The following is a 22,699-nucleotide window of genomic DNA, read 5'->3' as shown; positions in this document are numbered from 1 at the left end:
TTGCAGCTCTTAGTTTTGTTCTGGATAGTTTAACTGTAACTGTTGGTATTATCTCTTCTTCCGTCTAGCTTTGTGCAACTGTAAAATGTATAACTTTTTCTTGATTTTTTATATATGTTTTTTGTAAAAATAATTTTATGTAGTGGCAGTGTGTTAAAGAAGTATGCATGTATTTCTGTATACAAATGCAAAGAACCATGTGTCAGCAAATCATTACTGATTCATTATATTAGCAGAACTCACAGGAAGAACTTTCATGTACCAGAACTCAGTTGATAAAATTTACAGTTGTCTTTATTCATATGTACACCTCCCTCCCCCCCTTCATAAAGATAATTTAATTGTATACTTTTAATATATTTAATCAGTTTTACAGCTTTTGTACAGGATTGTTGTTTTCATGGACTTCACATCTAGGGCAGCAATGTCATTCTGTTTGTTAGAGCAACCAAGAACGAGCGTAAATTGTCCTAAGCAGGAAAGTTCAAACACATAGCTTATGAGGGCATGTACAGAAGCAGCTCAGTTGGAATAAACTATGTACAGTACAAACCATTCATAAAAATTAGGCTGTAAGATATAGAATTCAATACATTACATATTATATATTAAGTGACAGTGAGCAAGCCCCGTCTTTAAAAACAAACCACTGATTAACTAGTCAGGTACTCAGACATTCAGTCAGCAAACTCAAACGCTGCCTGCTTTAGCAGGAACACTGAAGATAGTTTGACAGTGTTGCAGAGTCTAAGTGTGTTATATATTTTCTCTCCTGACTTTTTCTAAACAGTTCACATTCACCTCTACAAAGGCAAGACAACCTCACGTTTCTAAAAGCCTCAAACTCTGATTTGAATTTTCACTCTCTTCAGCTGCCTCTTCTTTTTTAAAATGTTTTTAGTTAGGAGTTTATTTTGTTTTCCAGTTATGCAGGATAAACTGCAGAGCATAGATAGCACAGCAGGGGCAATTGTCAACATGTTATTATCCAGATAGTTAATGTATTGTACATGAAATATGCTGAGAAGTAAAGGAAAGTTATTAACTAGTCTAGTTTTAGTTTTACTATGAGTGTGATCTAAACAACAATGCACAGAGTTTAATAGTGACAACTAATAAGCCCAACAGGACCAATACAACCTTACAGTCTATACATGATTTAAAGGGTTAAAATATAATTCAGGAAGCAAATTGTAACTTAAGAACTTATTATAATAGTAATCATATTAGTCATTTCAAAAATATTACAGTTCTATAAACTCTCCTTTTTTAAACAACTTAAAATATCTATTTCCTCAGTAAAATTAAAAACATAAAGTCTGGAAAAGATTTTGGGATGGTTGACACTCTGGAATGGCTATGTTTTAGGAAAGAATGGGTCTCATCCATATTTCTGGGTAAAAGCCCCAGTCTGTGCTCCACTTATACACTTTGCTGTAAATCAGGATATGTCAGCCAGAGGGAAAGTAGGGAGTGTCACTGTGGTAGTTGTAGTCTGGGCACACTTTCTGCACCAGTTTGTAGTCGGTGCTGTAGAAGGATATGAAGATGCAGATGACTTTGAAAGGTTTAGAACACAGCCAGGAGACATGGCTCTGTGTCTGCTCTTGGTAGCAAGTCTTGGATGGGTCGAAGTTGCAGAGAGTGTTCTTGGCACCTTTCTCTACCTTCTCATACTCTATACGGCAATTAAAGGACTTTGAGTCCTTGGCATCTATGACAGACTGCTGTGCTGCCAAATCAAACTCTACTATCTTAGTGGGCGGGACCAAGCTGACAGACACATTGCCTTGGCCTGTAGAGTTGTGTCGGAAATAGACACTGAATGTGCCATTGCCGTGATCCACAATCTTACCAGTGATCAGCAGGTTGAGTTTGACCGTCTTGATATTGGAGTGAAAGTCCCCCCAGCCGAACATTTTCTTGAATTTCCCTGTCTTGACCATTGGCCTCCGTTTAGCCCTTGGCCGCGAGTCCTGCAGGTCTGTGGAGTTCCTTAGCCAGTCCCAGAGGTCCTGTTCTGAGTAGGGCTCTGGAGTATCATAGTGAAGGTCCAAAGCTGTGCTGTTCTCTTTGCCTTGCAGTGTCTGTGACAGCAGCCTACTAATGGACATATCCTTGCTGCTTTCTGTCCATATATGTTTTAGTGGTGATTTGGGGTTTCCTGACTTGACAACGTCTGACTTTGAGGCATGAGTGCTTGTAACCTGCAGAAACATGAAAAAATAGTATACATCAGCTGCTAAATATATATTCTTTCACTCAGTTGTCTAAGATATAAATATTAGTTGATGGGCCCTTTAGAGTATGCTGAGTTGATTTCCTTTCTGGAAACATGACTCCAGTTTGTTTGCTCCCCGCAGATAAAGTGAAGCGCAAAGTTGCTTAATTTTTAGATTTTCAGTTTCATTTTGTTGTTTCCTATGCAGTAAAAAGGCAAGCTAAGCACAAACAGGAATAATGATGAACTTGCAAGGGACCAGTTTTATCTGTACTTTTGAACCAATGCAGCTGTATCACTGATCCATGCAATAATTTTCTGATATGTCTGGATTAACCCTTACGCTTTTAGCACACAAACAATTAACATGTATGGATGTTGCATTTTCCCAACATTAGTACCTACAGCGTGTCCTAGAACATTTTTTTGCCAAATTACCACCAACAAGCCAAATATCAGTGATTTGGCAAAAAAAAAAAAAAAAAAAGGCAGCTGATTAATTCCTACCAGAGGTTAAATCATTCAGAATAAGTCCAAACACTTGAGCAAGATTCTTAAAAAGAGCAATTAAAAACACTTTTTATTTTAACACTATCCTCACAACTCATTGTTGATATCAACAAATTGAGGGCAGTGAGTTGAGTAGGTATTCAAGTAATGTAGGATTAGGTGGGTGGAAATGGGTTTTAAAATGATACTGGTCCAAGGCTATGGTTAGTTGGTAAAAGAGCATACTTCAGTCTGGCTGTATTGGGTGAAATGATGTTGCATTCATGAAATATGGTATTAGTCTATATCATGCAGGACATACTGACTGAAATATTCAATATCAATCATGATAGCTGATAGTTCCAATTTGGGGATTACACTACAGCAAGCCAAGCACAAAAAAAAATAAATAAAAATACAGCAATCAATGAAAAACATATTGTGCCCTTGTCAAATACAGGTAGTATCTTCTGGGCCACACAGATAAAGACACTGTCTATTCAGCTGGTAAAGACTAGACTATTAACTAAAAACTGTTCCTTGAATTGATGAATCCAAAGGTATTTTAGCACCAATGGATGGAATTAGATTCATACAGGCTTTGCTGGTGGTATGTGATATTGATTGCCTGATTTCTACTATGAGACATGACAGCATATGTGTCTTGCTGAGGCTTTTGCATTTTGTGGGTTGCCTCCAGGATCAATAGTTAAAAAAAGGTTTTGCTACAAATCAGTTGGCCCTTCAAATTGAACTGCTTCACAGCATGTATCTCAGGACAACAGGAACATACAGCAAGCTTTTTTAAATATTTATAATTAAGTGACATAGATGTTTATCTTAAAATTAAAATACTGTAAATTTAAGTAGTTACAGCTGGCCAGATATGGCAGGCCAGACAAACTAATTTCCCCACAAACTACTTAGGGCATTCAGCTATTGTACAATTTTTGTTCATAAAAATTAATTTCTGTAGTATTTCACAGTTTTTCACAGTCTAACGTTACTTAGCTGATTTCTCTTTGAGAGGGGTCACTTAATGTTTTGTACTGCCATGGTCCTAACTAATTAGGAGTGACAGGGATAAGATATATTTCGGTTTGAATACACACAAAATTTATTAGTCAGATACATTTATCATCTTTTTGACTGTGGACAGGACTGTCTATTTGTAGTCATTGTTTGTTTTGTCCAGTGGGTGGACTCTGTGTGGCGTATACAAACAGGGTTATCTGTGTAGTTCTCAGTCATGGGCATCATCCAACATATTTCAAGCTGACTGCCAGTGGACTTGCTGGATCCTAAAGCTGCCAGTTGTAGTGTGCTTACCTAAGGGAATAGTGCATCTGGTAAACATAGTGAGTACCATGGCCAGCACAGGCCTTGCAGATACCTGACTACTGGCCAGACAGCCAGTTGGTTCCCCCCCAGGCAAAGAAGACTGTTGAGAAAAGCAAGCGACATAATCTCTGTCGGTACTCTTCAGTCTAGACATGATTTCTTTACTAAAGTCACTGCAAATGTTGCAGATAACCTGAGAATGTTAAAATTATTAACTGGTCTCAATACAGTGGTTTGTGCAATCACTGTTTTTTCAAGTCTGATCACTGAAATACAGCAGTGTTTCAAAATACATACTGTAAACTTTTGCAATATGTGGAACACATACCAATATGTGGTACTAATGTTTGCTGATGAAGGGTCTCTGTATGTTTATATACCTTTCCTTTAAAAACTGCTGTTTCCAGCTACAATACTCATTACAACAGTGTCTACACCGTATATCTGATCAATGTGATGCTATAAAAGCTGTTTTTCTATCAAAAACATGCCAATTTCTATGGGCAACCAAACGTTTAACTGGTAGTGTACATTTAAAAAGAAAATCCAAGCTTGCTCCATTGGTGTACCATTGAGACAATGAAAGCACAATGAAATGTAATATATGATTTTATGTATCTGTAAAGTTATCTCAGTGGAACTATTTCTATCATGACACTTATGAGGTTTCACAATCCTAAATCAGCTCATGTGGATGTTATATCATCTGTCAGTGTTAGTTTGAAGCGTATCTGACTGTAAGTTCTGCAGCCAAGGCTAAGCCTGTTATCCTAAAAATACTCTCTGGAGTTGTATTTATACTTCCCAAGCTCCAGATATCTTTTTATCTATATAATTTTAACAGAGAATATATAAATCATTTCATATTTATCTCTAAGTGAAGTGAAGCCAGTGAGCAGAAAGGGGGTTAAGGGTTCAGGTCTGGCTGCTTCGTGTTACTATATTATTAGCACTGCACCGCTAATTAGCACTACTTGTGATCACTTTATCAGCTAAGTGTCTCAAATACTCGCTGCTCTGATAAACTATATCACTGGCACCAGTCTTTGGGTCAATTGATACCGGGCCGCACCGAAAGAATACATAACTTACATTATTTCCGTTTTATTTATTATCTGATTCTAAGCGATGTTTAATTTGGAAAATTACCAGATTCTCTCCTCCACATCTATCTATGACTCACTCTTGATCCATGTCAAGATGCTTGCCTCAGTAACATGTCCTACCTACATCCTCCACCTTCTTAAAGGGGCTGCTCCAGTCGGTATCACATAATACATTACAGCTAAACTGAAACCCCCAAGCTAGAAAAATGAACAAAAAACTAACGGCTTTGGAAAGTATATTTGTGCAGGGTAAAAGAGCCAGTGAGAAGACAGAAGAAGAGACTACAAGTTCAAAGAAAAAGAAAGTTGCATTAAAATATTAGACAATACCAGGAGTCCTACTGGAAATATGGATTTATTGCAACAGGTTGTTCCAAAGCACCAAGCCCGCTCTGTATAATCTGCAGTGACATGCTCTCTAATGAAGCAATGAAGCCTTCAAAACTGCTTGGCCACATATAGAAAATACCAGTTGTTATGCCAGTCCTATCATTTTATTTTGTTGAATTTATCCACCACACCTTAAAGGCCCGTCCATGAAAATATTGTCTGACATTAAACTGGTCCGTGGCGCAAAAAAGATTTGGGACCACTGATATAGAGCACTTAATAATCAGGCTCCATCTTATCTTAAAAAACTCATAGTTTCATATTTTCCCGGCAGAACTCTAGGTTCTCAGACTGCAGATTTACTTGTGGTTCCTAGAGTTTCCAAATGTAGAATGGGAGGCAGAGCCTTTAGCTATCAAGCTCTTCTCCTATGCAGCCAGCTTCCAGTTCACGTTTTGGGAGACAGACACCCTCTCTACATTTAACTCTATGCTTAAAACTTTCCTTTTTTAAAAAGCTTACAGTTAGAGTTGGCTCAGGTGACTCTGGACCATCCTATCCATTTTAATGCTACCTTTGCATTAACTCTCTGTACTCCTTGGCCTTGGAGCTGTATATCACCAGAGTGCAGTTACTGGCCCCACCGACCTACCCAATGTTTTAGCTGATTATTGTTGAGATGATTTCTCTTGAGACTTGGCCCTATACAAATAAAATTGAATTGAATTGGTAACTGGGGGAGACAGAGAAGCAATGGCTAATGGATGAGCTAATAAAACAATAACCTAGCAGACCTGAGAAAAAAAAAGAAAAAAAAGAAAGTGTCTTATCTTTAGGTGCAGGAATAATACAAGCATATGTTAAGACTCTTACTTCAGCTGCTGTATAGTAAAACTAGGTATTTAGCATGAAATAAGTTAAGCGTTAGCATTACTTCATGTATACACCGCACAAGTGATCAGCAGGTCAGCTTTGGCAATAAGAAGTGATACTATACACATACCATAAGAGGAGCAGGAGACTACAATGTCTCTAAAGACACATTTCCTTGTTTCCTCTGTCCTTGTAAATTAATAAATCACAGATTAATGTATTTAAAAAAAAACATGTCTGAAAATTTAATTTTTAGAGACATAGTTGGCTGACTTGTCTAAAGACCATGCGGGCACAACTGGGGGAAAAAGAATAATAATAATGCTAATACTTTATTAATCCCGTTGGGGAAATTGCAGTTGGACAGCTGCCAGACAATATGTCGGCGCTACTACTGGGTTTAGGTGTCTTGTCCAAGGACACCTCAGCAAGTAGCCAGAAGGAACCAGGAATCAAACCACTCACCCTGTGGCTTGTAGATGACTGCTCTACCACCTGAGCTATTGCTGGTGGTGGTACTAAGATGCTATGTTGTAGACATGTGGAGACCAAAACCACATCTATATTTAGAAAGCTTCCAAAACCCAAAAAACAAAAACTAGACAAATACTGCAGTATGAGCTAAAGTTTCCATTTACATTTAGACCCCTATTCTGTTGCAAATTAGATGCTTGGCCAAAAATGTAATGATGACAATCATGTTCCAGATGTAAATGGATTCTTGTTGTTTCATCACAGTTAAGTTAGTTCGTAACAAGATTATGGTTTTACTATCTAAATGCAACAACCCTGCTAGAGTTCAGCTTTTTTTTTCAATTTCACTCTGATATATCTGTTCATCACTTCACATATCACTGTTTTCACAATGCCCCAGGGATTTGTAAGTTTTCCCTTCAAAATGTTTGCTAAGTCTATTTCAGCTACCATAGTAAACTACCATTACTTTTAACATCTATGGACTCTTTAGAGAATGTAAATTATCCAAAATGATTTCAGTAGATCCTTAGAATATAAACCTAAGATTATGCATAATGCAGTGCAATTTCACCATAGCATTATTACTTTTGAGTAAAATGCTTACTTACTCTTGGTCACCTTGGTCAGGTTGGAGGTCTGGATTCAAGCTAATTTGACATGACATAATTAGATCATAAGTCATAGAAGGCCACCTCAGAGTAGTACGACAATGTTTTAGGCATTTTTGAGTGTTTTTAGCTGTGTGTTTTGGGTTATTATCCTGTTGGAGGACCCATGACCTGCGACTGAGACCAATGTACAGTGTTCTTTTCTTTGTATGCTTTATTTTTGCATCTGGGAGCATAGTTCATAGTAGGGAACATAGTAGGTTGGCTACTGCCATGTGGACCTTAAACTTCTGAATAATATGTGTAACTTTAGTAAACAGCATATAAGTCTGAAGTCTCATTGAAATTTAAAAAAAACTCATTTGATTGCAGTGATTGCCTCAAAAGGTTGTGTAACAAAAATTAAGTTAACGGTGCCATTATTTCACCATCATTAATTTAAAAATGCTTCTGTTAAACCACAACTCAAAAACCCATGTCTAAATTTTCATGAAGCCATTTGCTATAACACTCTTGACTAGTTGCTTCTCACTAGAGCATCTGATGGATGGAGCAAATTTGTACCATGAACCCTGGCTAAGAAAAATAATAAAAATGAGTTAAAATCATTTACAGCTGACATATGAAATAGATGATTGCTTACTTTGTTAATAAAACATCAACGTATATGCATTAATTATATTTTAATTAACTGTACTGTATTATAAGAGAGAAAACTGTGTAATGTGTTTATAATTAATAAAACAATGTGACTCATGTTTGCTCCACATTTAATGTCTAAATTCTAAGAAAACATAAAACCTGTTTCCACTCTTGTTGTCTTGGTGTTTACAGCACAATTGGGATTCCTGGTAGTGAAATTCAGAGGCTAATATGTCCCGAGGTACAATAAATCAAAGCCGGCTTTATTTTGTCAGCACACAGATGGCCCAAATCCACAAATCACCTCAATTAAGACCTGAGGAGGGGAGCTAAAAGGGAAGAGTGTTTAGAGAGGAAAAGGGCACCTGTTTGCCTGTCACATCTACAGCTCTTCTGATCAGTGGCTCGAAGCTTCCCCCTGAGCTGTTTCAATGCTGAATTAATGATGGCAAACAAAGCCAAAGTCTCCTCACAGCCTCTTTGTGAGTTCATTCTCTTTCCACTTTGGTCCCTCTCAACTAATCTTCAGTGTCACACTTAATGAGATTTTCAGTTTGTAAAGTAAGTGGAGCAATAACTCCCGCAGCACACGCCGCCATCACTATTCCCACCATCCCCTCGAATGCTTTTTAGCCACCATTTCTGTACCTTTTTTATTCTTCCTCCAGTAAATGATGCATTGCAAAAGATTATTACTTATACAAATAACATTAAGTTATTCACACAGCAAACATGCAGTTGAAAGCACAGTATGCATGTAATGTTTGGGGGTATTATTCATGAGCATTTTCTGCAGCTGTCAAGTTCTGAAAAAATAAACAATGAGTCATTATACGAACAAAATATTTGATAAATATACATATTTATCATATTATAATGCAGAATTAGTTTAAATAAATAAAACACTGACTGTTAATACTACTGCCATCTGTAAATTTATTTCATGTAATTACTTTGATTGGTGTGTACATAAATACAATTTCTCAGTCTATTGAGAGGATCTCAGAGAATCACACATTAAAATATAGACCTTTTGGAATAGAGATGGTTACTTTTGTTTGTTCTATTCTCAGTGCCATAAGATACTCAAAGACAATTTTGACTTTGACTTAGTTTGACTTGCACAAGTGTTTTTGTAGTATCCCCTAACATTTGAGCTAAACTCGGAGGTGAAAAATGAAAAGCTTGTTTCTGTTCCCCAGTCTGCTGCTGCCTGCATGCAGTATACACGTGCATACACACATCAGTCAGTGGTTAGGATTCCTGTCTCACAGCTAAAATTTTAATTTTAATTGTACACTATGAACTGCAAATGTAAATAGTTGTCTGTCTCTTGGTATGATATGATTATATGATATGATATGATAGACTGGCAAACTATCCAGAATGTATGCTGCTTTTCACCCAGGGACTGGAATTAGCTCAATCATGTGGCTCTTAACAGTTTTAGTATAAGTAGTACGGATTTTATTTTATTTATTATGTATTTTATATACACAGAGTCTGGTCCCTGAATCCACTTCAAGTTTGTTGTATCTAATCTAATCTAATCACACTTCCACACATCAGTACAAAAAAAGGAATGCCTTCATCCACTATTTCCCTTTTCTTTGTAAAACTGAATTCTTAAAAACAATAAGAAGGAATCTTGTGCATGAAGAATAAACAAAAAATGAAGGTGTTACCTTGATATTTAGAGTTGAGTAAATGGTAAATGTTCTGCACTTATATAGCTCTTTTCTACCTAGCTGGTACTCAAAGTGCTTTACACTGTGTCTCATTCACCCATTCACACACACACATTCACACACCGATGGCAGAGCTGCTATGCAGCTGACCTGACTGAAAGAATTGTGCAGGTCTGTCATGTTTAGGCAACAAAAGCATTTTGTTGTAGGGTTATAAAGATTTTCTTTTGTTGTTGTTGTTGTTGTTGTTGTTGTTTTTTATTGTTTGTTTTATACAAGAAAGATTGTCATTTGCATTAATTAATAGCATATCTTCACTATGTCAATAAGAAAACATAAACTGTAAAAGTAAATGTCTAATTACACTAAAATCATTACAATTTAGGCATTACTTATTTCTATTATATTCTAATTACATTAAATTTGCTGATCATGTGTGGCAAAGTGGGGCGGCGGTCAATCTGACACCTCACAGCAAGAAAAAACAGGGATTGAATCCAGAAGTCAGCCAGGTACCTTTCTGTGTGGAGTTTGCATGTTCTCCATGTGTGGTTTTTACTAGGTCCTCCAGTCGGTTTCCTCCCAGTATCTGAAGACATGCAGCTAGGATTGGGATGTCTGTCTCTATATGTCAGCCCTGTCCAGGGTGTACCTTGCCTCTCGCCTTGGAAGGTGAAATAAGCTGTAATACTAGCTGCTGCATTAGCTGGTTTACACCCAATCCCCGCGCAACCTGACAGAGCTTGAGCAGTTTTGCAAAGAAATAAATCTAGATGTGTCCAGATGTGCAAGCCTAATTAAGACCTATCCACATTGACTCCATGCTGTGATTGCAGCCAAAGGTGCATCTACTAAATACTGACCTGAAGGGGGTGAATAATAATGCAAACACTGATTTCACCTTATATATTTTTATTTAATTAACATTACTTCACTGTAGAAACCTGTTTTCACTTTGACATTAATTAGATATTTTTCAGAAATTTCTTTTGTCAAAGTCACCAACTTTTTCTTGAACATGATTGATATATAATGTCAATAAAAGGATGAAACATCCAAGGGGGTGAATACTTTTTATAAGCACTGTATAAACCATGGAATAGTTGCCAAGTTCAACCACTGTAAAATAGTTTTATTTCCACAGTTGCTTTTTAAACCAATCAACTCTGCTGTCTCTTTCCAACATTGTGTTAACACAACAAGTTAGTTTACTAATCATTAATTGCTATAAACACACTAAAGAGAAAACTGGCTGTATTGCAGGCAATGTTATTATTCACAACTTTCTATCCACCATGTGATCAATGTATGTCTGAAAATATTTCATTGTTGATTATACCTGAGCAAATAAAAAAACAAAGCCACAACCTAGTAATGCTGGATCGTTGGTGAAACTCCCTCAAAAAATTTGTACTGTTAAAATCAATTAATAAATAAATGTAGCCTCTAAAGCAGAATAGAGTGAGTATTATTAAAATCTAGTGCAACTGTTAATCAGCATTCACTATCATCAACATCCCTAAGAAGAAGCAACAATTACAAGCGCTCCTCCAAAAGTATTGGAACGGAGAGGCCAGTTCCTTTATTTTTGCTGTTTTTGCTGATGAGACCAAATGAACCTTTACCAAAGAGCTAGAAAGGTTAATGTTTGGAGAAAGACAGGATCTGCACATACAGTATAAGCTTATCTGTGAAACACAGTGGAGGTAATGCCATGGCTTGGGCTGCATTGCTGAGAGTAACCACCTAAAACAAACAACTGCAACTGAAAGAGGCTGCAGTGAAAGCCATGTTGGATCACTTTCTTTAGTTTAAAAAAGGCAAACGAAACCATAATTCAAATTATTAACTCAAAATCATTTGAGAGCTATTTATGAGTTATATCAAGTTTCTGCTGCAGACAGAAAATGATCTGAAATACTTTAACTTGCAAACTGTTATCATATTGTTATTAAATAAAAGACTTTCTGATTTTTTGTAATAGGGTCTTTATCTACACTATCTACTACTGTGCAATGTCTTAGATGCTTTTCAGTAAACTAAAAATTTTAATGCTGGCTGTAGAATTGCAGCTTTCTTAGCTGCAGAGCCCTTTAACTTGTCATTATCATTTCTTAGAAAGGAAGAAATTCATGTCTAATTAGAATAAAAACTTTGAAGATAAATTATTTTTTATATTTTAAATGACTTGAAATTATTCATCAATATAATTCAAAATAATTACTTGAAAGTATTCCAACTGGGTTTTCCCCAAATAAAAATGGTGGCTGATTAACAGATTTTAGTTGATCTGATAAATTAAAGTCAGCTGCTTCCTATTCAAAATGCATTGCTCAGCTGCCTTTCTCAAACACACTATGAGGGGAGTCCATTTTCAATGTAGACAAACAGACCAAGTGCACCTCTGTAAGTCAGAGCTGCAGCAGCCTCTGCGAGGGCAGTATGAGTGAATATAAAGCCCACCATACCACATTCATCTGAGTAAGCTCAGCTGTAAATGAACAGCAGCCTGCCTGAGATTATCTGTTATCAGCCTGTTTGATGCCGCTGTCTGAGTGGAGTAGAGGAAGGGATGGGGGGTTAGGTGAACAGTATCTCCACTACTCACTTTTGAACATCATAAGCCAGGTAGGTTTAGGCTGTACTCCCTCTATTCCGGCTGCTAATGGGAAAATCAAAGGTCTGTGTCACCCAGAGGGTGGAAGCTGCTGAGTGACTGCAGTGCTCTGGATTTTATGGCATTTCTGTCTTTCTCTATTTACCTCATCAAAGGAGCGCAGCAAAAGAATGTGAACTATTACGTGAGTACTAATTGGGCGTTTTATTTCATATCAGAACCAACTGAGTGGCCAAGTAACATTTTATCAAAGCACTATGGCATATATGGGATATAGTCAGACTTGTAAAAAGTCACTGGTCTTTTTCAGATGGACTTTGGGCTACTGGGAGATGCATTTGGAGTTAGTGATGTATCTTTTGGTCCCATCACTGTAGACACGGCTGTTGACAAGATGCCCAACAGAGAACTGACCTAAATGACCTAAATGACCTAATCCTTGACATAAACCAAGGATCTAAATAAAGACATCTAAAAATCTAATACAAATGATATGTGACATCAATTATACTGGTTTTATGATTACTGAACACATTTATGTTAATTTCCTGTAAAAGTATGTTAACAAACTGCAAACTACTACTTGAGTTGGAAATGTAACTTACCATTAATAAAGATTAATAAATAATATCTACAAAATATATGCATATGAAACATTTTATATATAAACTTAAATAATAAATTCACAAACAAAATACCAATATATGCACATGCAAAAATCTATATTTTTTTAAAATTGCACTGCTGGTATTTATGTGCTAATGTAAATCCAGTGTCTGACCACTGACCAGAACTTGAACACACGACAGAATGCTGGTTTTTAATTTATATACAGATCTGATTCAGCATCATCAGATGTTTCTGATAAGGGAGAGGAAAAAACATCTCATATCTTAAAAAAGATCTGTTTTAAAGTCTTTTTTATTGGGAGACTAAAGCAAGGAAATGTCCATATACACTCCACTGCAAAAGTACAGGAACAGTGAGGCCAATTCCTTTATTTTTGCTGTAGACTGAAAACATTTGGGTTTGACATTTAAAGATGAATATGAGACAAAAGATCTATTTCCAAGTGTTTTCATCTGGATCCAATGCACAACTTTGAAGATAACACATTTTGTTGGACAAAAGAATAAGAACAGATCGACTTAAAATAGATTCAAGTGAACAAGACCTAATGTTTAGTTGCAGGTCCATTGCTTGCAATAAGAGCAGGTAGCCTGTGACCCATTGATATCACCAAACTTGGATTTAGCATTTTGATATTTTCCAAGGCTTCCACTGCAGCCTCTTCCAGTTGTTGTTTGTTTTGGGTGGTTACTCCCTTCCATCTCCTCTTTAGCAGGTAAAATGCATGATCTATATGGTTTAAATCTGAGATTGACTTGGCCAGCCTAAACCTTCCATATCTATATATTATATATATTTTCATCATATTGTGTAGCCACTGTACTTTTGTTTGTGAAGTGTTCTATGTAGATTGTAGTAACAGTAGATTGCAATTCATTCACTCCTGCAGACTGGAAATTGTTTTCTTATGTCACTAATAGTTGTTTAAGGGAATTGTTTTTACAGCTCTCACAATGTTTTTGTCATAACTGCTGTTGCTCTGTTACTTAGTAGACCATTGCTTTCTTTCTTCTTCTCTTTCTTCTTGATTTTTTTGTCTTCTCCCAGCTTCACAATTCCTTGTTTTTTACCCATAGACAGCTCTCTGGTTTTCATGTTGGTTACACCTCTTAACTATAAATGCAGTCTGCAACAACAAGCAAAACCCAAATATGAAACTGAGGAAAGGGTCCAGCATTGAATGTTCAGCACCTCTGAACATTCAATGCTACTTATTGTTTAAATAATCAATGTAATATGACACACCTGGGCAAGAAAATACACCTGTCAGTCACATCTGTAAATACTTTTGCTCACTTGAAAAATGGGTGGGTTACAAAAAAAGGTGCTATCTTGTTTATCAGATTTTGAAGTAAACTTACGAAAAAACAGATACAATTTTAATCTTTTGTCTCATATTCATCATTTGATGTCAAACCCAAATGTTTTCAGTTTACAGCAAAAGTAAAGGAATTTCCCTCACTGTTTCAATACTTTTGAAGTGTATATGATTTACCCACTGTGTGAGACATGTGAAATGTGTGCTGCCACGAGAAAACTATCATGTGGGACTTATCCTCTATTTGAGTCTAGTGAGGTACAGTATATATATGTGTCTGTCAATGCGGAATTCAAAGATCAAATTAGTATTATTTTGTTTGCAAACCTAGTCAATGAAATTACATCACAAGCTGCTTCAACAATCTTCACTTCAAAAATAATGGCCCAATAGCTCTGTAAAATGTCAGATTGGACATTTGGTGAAACAAGGTAAAAAGCTAAAGTTTAGCTCAAGTTTAGTTCCCTTATGTGCCTAGTTGAGCCCTCTATTTCTGAAATTGAAACTAATAATTATACCTTAATCTTAAGTTAGTAGCTTATTCTGTACCTCAGGGCTTGTACCTGTTACCATTTGCTAAAAGTGGGGCAATCTCAGTCTCTTTTGGTCGTAGTGCCAATCAAGATTAAAATATGTGTAGTTGTTAGTGTGCCTATCTTTCTATCTCTCTTCTCCCTGTCTTCTCCATCTCCTCCAGCTCTTCTCTTTTTACTTTTGTACTCTCTGTGCTGGACCCTTGACCACCCATCTCTCCCTCTTTGCTGTAAGTGCCTCCTTGTTGATGTATATCTTCATCTATCCAGAGTCTCATCCTACTATTTTTCTTAATCTCCCTCTTTTGTGTTTTGTGTTTCCTTTATCCAACATTGCCAACTGATAACATGTAACATACTTTATGGTGGGGAGGAGGCCACATGGCTCACATCTGTTGGTTATTGGTTGATTACAAGTTACTTGATGTTCTCTCTGATAATGTGCTCATACATCACAGGTGTCTTTAAACTTGTAATCAGTCAGTCTGCCTGTTTAAAGGGTGAAAAGTAGTCGCTGTGCTGTGGGGTTATCATGGTGTGGATCACACTAAACATAGACCACAGGAAGTTAAGGAGAGAGTTGTCTCATGTGATTAGAAAAAAATGATGATACAGGAAAAAAAGCCATAAGACCATCTCCAAGCAGCTTGATGTTTCTGTGACTACACATGTGGATGCAAGAGCAAAATTCATGACAAATTGAGGAGACAAATAATATGAATGGTAACCAAAGAGCTCAAAACAACTTCCAAAGACATTAGAGGTGAAACCTAAGGTCAAGGCACATCAGTGTCATGTTGCATCATCAGTCACTGTTTGAGCCAAAGTGTACTTAATGGAAGACAACCAACGATGACTCCACTGTTAAAAGCAAATCATAAAAAAGCGAGAAAATGCATATTAACAAGCCACAAAGTTTCTAGGAGAATGTCCTTTCGAACATTGAGACAAAACTTGACCTTTTTACCAAGTCACATCAGCTCTGTGTTTACAGATGCAAAATTAAAGCATACAAAGATACAATTACATACAAAGGTTGCAGGTCACGGGTCATGCAACAGGATAATAACACAAAAAACACAGTTAAAAACACCCAAGAATGGCTAAGAACAAAACATTAGATTATTCTGAAGTGGTATTCTATGAGTCCTGATCTAAATCCTATTGAACATCTGTGGAAAGAGCTGAAATGCATGCAGCCTGGAGAAAGCATCCTTCAAATCGAAGACAGCAGGAACAGTTTGCTTGTCTGGAATGAATCAAAATACCTGTTGACAGGTGCAGAAGTCTCATTGACAGTTACAGAAATGACTTGATTGCAGTGACTGTTTCGAAGGTTGTGTAACAAAATATTAATTTAAGGGTAGCATCATTTTTGTTCATTAGTCAGTTTTTTAATGCCTCTGTTGAACAGCAGCTCAGTCTGAGTTCTCTGATTTTCCTGAATTTCTTTATTTTTTATTACTTTTGTCAGTTACACTTTATGTCAGAGACCAATGAGGGTTTTTTTTTTTCTTTAATTGGTACCAACAACATGTTTGTATGTGCACTTCAAGTCTCCTGTACAGCACTGATATTTGAACAAAAGGCGCATAGGTTGACTTTAACTGTGTCAAGGCCTCCTCTATTGTCCAGCAGCATGACAGGGCTTTTGAAGCAAGTTCCTTTTAAAATGCTCATTGTCCTTTGAGTTTGCCTTTCAGCCTGACAGTGTTTACCATTAATCACAGAGGACAGCAGGCATGTGACATCTTCAGACTGATGGTAGGCCAGAGTTTAATAGTACAATTATACTCTGTATTACAATTGTACTCTGTAAGGTCTGAAACCTTACACTGTAAAGTGTCTCGAGATGATTTGTTGTGATTTGGCACTATACAAATAATATTGAAATTTAGTACAGGAAGCAGAGTAAGAGGACTGGATGGTTTATCTGCAACCAACCCAACTCAGATCCTGGCTTGGGCCCTGGGTCCTCAGGACCATGTGGACCGTGTCTTGCTCAAGGACACTGATGTGACCAGGAGATTGTGGAGCTTGTGCCACAGAGGTCCACTGTCATCCAAAAATTATTAGGAACACATCAGTGAGACTGTTGTTTATTTTGACTCAATCTAACATACACCGTTCTGATTCCATGAATACTCACTTGACAACCAAATATGGATAAATTCTTTAAAAAAAAAGTTTGTTCTTTTTGTAAATAATAATAATAATAATAATAATAATAATAATAATAATAATAATAATAATAATACAGATAAATGAAGAATATAATTTAAATGATTTTTTCCTTAGCTTTTTCCTTCACTGTCCAGCAGCAGCTCAGAGTCTGAATTTTATTACTGATCACGTCACGGAGTTGAAATCTGTGAGTAAAAATTTTTAATAACATTTTTAATAACAGCTGGCATAAAATGTCAGCAAACTGTGTAGTGGTCATAGCTTCCTGTAACCATAGTTACAGCAAAAATATAACAATAACTTATGTTTCTGTTGTATATATTGAAATGACATGCTTGAATGTATTCAAGCATAAACTGAACTTAACCATGTGCATTCACTGTTTTTCACTTGACACATGACTAAGTTTATGTTTCTAGAAATGCAATGATTAGAAACCATCGAGCTTTTCACAAATATCTCAAAATTCTCTTTTGAGTTGCATCAACTTGTCTTTAATTCGGCTGAACCAACCCAGCATTGCTGAGGCTGTGTTAGGTTGTGAGCAGAATTAATTTTAATTGCATGCAAAATTAAATGCATGCATAACCACAGCCAACAATGTATACTTATTCAACCTGCAATAGATCTGTACAGTAAATCACTGCACTGCAAAGAAGTTAAAGCACTGGAGGCCAAACAAAGACTAGACTATTCAATTTCACCTCAGGGATCACATAAGCTGGAAACCTGGCACAAATATTGATTTAAAAGACTTATAATAAAAGACTATAGGCATGTTCACAACGACACTCCGGACTATCTCAGCAGGATCAGGTCCAGACATTGCACAGAATTGTGCGTGCAGCAGCACAGCAGGAGAAAGTCCGGGTGACATAGGTTTTCATTCAGGAAAATAATGTTTGATTTAAGATGGAGCAGGGGTGGTGGCATACAAGAGTCCCGACATGACACAAAAACAACAACAGGAGGCAGTTTTTTTATGCTGTGCTGAGCAGAGCGGCTGACAGGAAACGCCCTATTACCTTACTATTACCTGCTGTATGCACACAAGCTCACCTGGACATTACACAGACTTTGTACTAGGGGGTTCGCAGGATAAAGTCTGAGTAATCCCCGAGCTGAATAACTAAGACGTTTGTGTTCTCACACGCTGCTCACCCAGGTAAAGTCTGGACATGTTTAGGATTTCAGTGCGGTGAAAGCAGCTTATGATGATAAAGTTAGCTCATGGGTGCCGTTCACATCTGGGGGACAACATAGGGACGGCTTCTATTCTGCTTTTAAAAAATCTGTGCATGTGTTTACTTCATCTGATGAAATAATATTTAGTTAGTTTAAGTGTTTTGCTTTAGAATCTGCATTTGTAAAACTGATGCAAACTGAAGCTGCTAGATTCTGCACCACATTTATTCGAACAGAAGTGGTACAGTAGTGGTATTAGCTAAAGGCTTTACTGATGACTGAGAGCTACTCCTACCTCGTACTCATAAATCGTAAAGGATTCCCACTTTAAAGAGCAAATCCAGGCATGTAAATGAGCTAAGGTGGAGTGTGTGTTTGACCTGCTCTGCTGTTATTTGCAACTAGCTAAATAAACAGTGAAAGATGTATTTCTATACTGCAGTAATACATCAACGTCTCGTTTTCAATGCATGAGTTGTTAGCAAATCTTTAGGCTAATGATTGCAAGCAAGTTGTTAAAGGTGCTTTTAGTCTCTCAATCATAGCATGATGACGAAGCAATCTTTGTATCTGGATGCTATTCTGCCTCTCCTCGGATCGATCTGCATATTTTGCTGAATAAAATGGGAGTTTTATTGAGGAATGAGCAACTACAAGAGAAACGACAACAGCTGCAATAATGCACACAACTCTACGAAATGCTGGAGTTATTAGTCACAAAGCAATATAAATATATATATATATACACACACACACACACACACATAAATATACTGTGTATATATTTTTTTCTTTTTTCCAAAATTATTTAAAAGAGCATCCATCCTGTCTACCAATCATGAGCTTTACTAAAACACTATCTTTGAAGAGTGCCTACAACTCAACTTGAGTGCACTGAACAATTGTAAATAACAAATAGCAGCTAACATTTTAGTTACCAACTCTCTTACTGCTCTATGTTGTTACAGCATTGGTTTTTTTTATTATTATTAATTTAATAAAATGTCAGCATGCAAGTTGTAGTATGTTATCTTTTTCCCCTTTTCTCTTTTATTCGTGAAAAAAGTGTTATGTGGTGAATCCTGCTGGCCTGCCAATTTTGGTGAGACACAGTAAGTGTATACTATATTCTAACTGCATCACAGCTATGCAGGGACTTGTTCCTGGAGCTAACACACAATGGCCACACAGAAATCTCCAGTAAATCATCATGGTGGAGGTGTGCTCCGTGTTCTGAGCAGCTAATGTTTTAAATAATGGCTTGTGAGGCCTGACATATCGGCCACGCTCTCCCTAAGCTGTCAGCCTGACACTAAGAGAGCCAAGCAGTTCCATCAAAGCGACATGATGAATTAGTGCCAAGACACCTCACTACCTGTTCAGAGGAACTCCCATCAGCAGTAATTGATTTGATAAATGTTCAAGCATACAGAGTATGACAGACGAAGGAAGACACACAAAAAACACCAAGGAGACGATACCCCTGAAGAATCAACTCAGTTACTATGTTTTACTGCTCTAAAATACACTTCTGTTTATACAGTTTACATAAGCAGGGTTTACTTTTGTAAATGTAAGTGCAAAGCCCAGAGGGTTAAAAGTCAACTTAGAAAACTGATACGACACAAAGTAAACAGCCTTTTGAGTCCATTTCATTCTGAACATTTTCACAAGGTTTGACAATGAAGAAGAAACATTTAGAAGAAGCTTTCAATCATAGTGAAGAAATCCCATAGTATTTTTTATTACTTCAGTAATTTTATGTTCTTTGTATTGGACTTTGTTTTACCAAATTGTTATACAGTATGTTATGTTCTCATTAAGCACTTTGTAGGTATGGCTAAGTCCTCTATAAGTAAAGGTTATTTACTTACTTACTTTACTTACCTAGGGGTAGTACAGGAAAACACAGATATACTGTAAAGTATGACAGCAGTATGCAGCTTTAAAGGTGATGCTATTGAAAATTAGCTGATTTAATAAAAGCAAGGTTTCCCTGCCTGCTGTGCTGCCTTCTGCAACACTCACACAGCTTTAATCACAATTCTATAGAACAGATCTTAATTCAGTCTGTTTTACAGAAGGGGAGCAGAGCGTGTTCACATGCATTTCCTAGTAAGCTGGGAAATGCATGTGAGCATGTTTACTCTGTGTATCTGAACAACAGCCTACATGGAACTTCTGAGTTATAAAAATATGAATTGATGGCAATACAATGATAATTCGAAAGAAATGTATGAAGGAGTACATCTGATTCCCAGAAAGGAATGAAATGTTTCAAGTCCATGGTCAGCTAGCTAAGAACAGTTATTCATGTGAGTCTAGAGAGAGAGTGTGGAGAATAGAAAGTCAGAGAGACAGTGCAATAACCAAACAAGGTGACAGAGAGAAGTGGTAAATGAGAAAAGGAGATAAGGGAAAATTGAAGGGCTCCTCCTTCCCCTCAACTTTTAGTGATGCAACACCTGTCTAAAGGATGACTCATTTCGCTGACATGTGACTGACAGCTGTCAGACACAGACATGCTCCTCATGGCTTTTTTTTCTGTCCTCCAGTGTGACAGCTAACCAACCACGGGAAGAAAATGGGAAAATAAATGCAGCCACAAACTTCAGTGCTGCTGTAAGTAATGAATCCCTGTCATTTACAGCACTGAGGAATAGATAAAGACTGCCCAGTTTGTTGCATCATCACAGCACCCCTGTCACACACTGAAAAAAGAAGTAAAAATTATCTATGCTTCATGTACTGATTAATTAACTTCAGCTACATTAAATTCTGTTGGTGCTAGTGGCTTTTAGTTATTAGCCATTTAAATCAGAATGACATCATAATCACACTGATACAATACATTGCCTTTCAGTTATTTTGTTGATGTTAACTGTGAACAGCACCACTGAAATTTTGATCCATCTACAGTGGCAAGAAAAAGTATGTGAACTTTTTGGCATTTCAAGGTTTTCAGCATTCATTTGTCATAAAATGTGATCTAATCTTCATCTAAGTCAAGAGTAATAACAAATACATTGTTCCTAAAATAATAACACAAATATTATGACCATTCATGTCTTCTTTGAGAACACTGGGTTGAGATCTGGGATCATTTTCAAGGCAGATTTGTTTTTTCTGAAGCCATTCTGTTGTGGACTTTTTGTGTTTTGGGTCATTGTCCTGTAGCATCACTCAACTTCTACAGAGTTTCAGCTGACGTAGAGACATTCTCACGTTATCTTGAAATTCTTTTTATACACTTGAGACTTCATCTTCCCCCCAATCATTGCAAGTTGGCCCGGCCCTGATGCAGCACAGCAGGCCTCATGATGTTTCCTCCACCATACTTTACGATTGGGATGATGTTTTCATGATCATATTCAGTGCGATTGTAAAGCCAGATATAGTGCTGCATGTTTTTACCAAATGGTTCAATCTTACTTTCATCAGTCCACAAAACATTTTGCCAGTACTGCTGTGGAGTTTCAATGTGCTCTTTGGCAAATGTCAGGCGTGCAGAAATGTTCTTTTAAGTACGCAGAGGCTTCCTATGTGTTGCCATAGACACCCTGCCTGGTAAATGTTTTACGTACTGTAAACACATGAATGCAGATGTTAATTAACTAGTTCCAATGATGCCTTCAAATCTTTGGCTGTGACCTGCGGTTGTTTCTTTACCAGCCAAAGTAGCTCTAATCCACACATGCAAACTAATTATCTTCTTATGGTTGTTTTCAACAAAGAAAAAGCTCTGAAAGCTATGATTTGTGTATGTTGTTATTTTGACCACATTATATTTGTTAATACTCTTGAATTAAATAAAGCTCAGATCATATTTTATGACTAATGCAGAATATCATGAAAAAGGTTCATATATTTTTTCTTGCCACTGTATTTGCTCCAAATTGCTTACACATCACTCTGTGACCTACAGTGATTTATTCAGTAGCTTCCACTACAAACTGTAGTATTTCTAGACGTTTGCCTGATGACAGATGATGGCAAAGCTTTGAGTTGTGGTTATGAATAACTTTAGGTGCTATAAAATGGTGAAAGCTAAATGTCATAACATTTCATAAGGAATTCAAATCAATTCCGATTTGATAAGTTGATTAGATAATGAACTCAATACCATGCTATATATTAACATGCACTAATGTTGCTGGTTTAAAGTAAGTGACTGATCTTGACTATGGTTAAGATAAGGATCATAGCGTTCTCTCACAGTTGCATGCTTTGTAAAATCTTCTCTCTAAGTTTTTTGCAGGCAATAATATTGGCAGATTATCCTTCTCAAATTTTCTGTAGCCATATAAGATAACTTTAAAACATTTCTCTTTATACAGAATGATGAAAATGCATTCATTGATTATTAATCATACATATTGTAATAACAAAAATGCAAGCAACATGGCTTTTTGGCTTGGTCAATTCAGTTTTTGTCAAGATTTGAATCTAGTCAAATG

The 22,699-nt window shown here is 36.7% G+C and overlaps 1 protein-coding gene across 1 annotated transcript in view; it reads right to left on the bottom strand.

Annotated features, from left to right (window-relative positions):
• Positions 1 to 379: 379 nt before the first annotated feature.
• The window catches only part of nxph1 (neurexophilin 1), a 31,096-nt gene continuing 8,776 nt past the window's right edge, over positions 380 to 22,699 (bottom strand). Inside the window, exon 2 of the mRNA XM_026348936.1 lies at positions 380 to 2,207. Coding sequence (XP_026204721.1) covers positions 1,452 to 2,207 — 756 coding nt within the window. The 3' untranslated portion in view covers positions 380 to 1,451. The remainder of the gene's footprint in view (positions 2,208 to 22,699) is intronic.

This window comes from Anabas testudineus, chromosome 11 (assembly GCF_900324465.2).
Source record: "Anabas testudineus chromosome 11, fAnaTes1.2, whole genome shotgun sequence".
NCBI lineage: Eukaryota > Metazoa > Chordata > Actinopteri > Anabantiformes > Anabantidae > Anabas > Anabas testudineus.
This window is presented reverse-complemented; position numbering and strand designations above follow the sequence as displayed.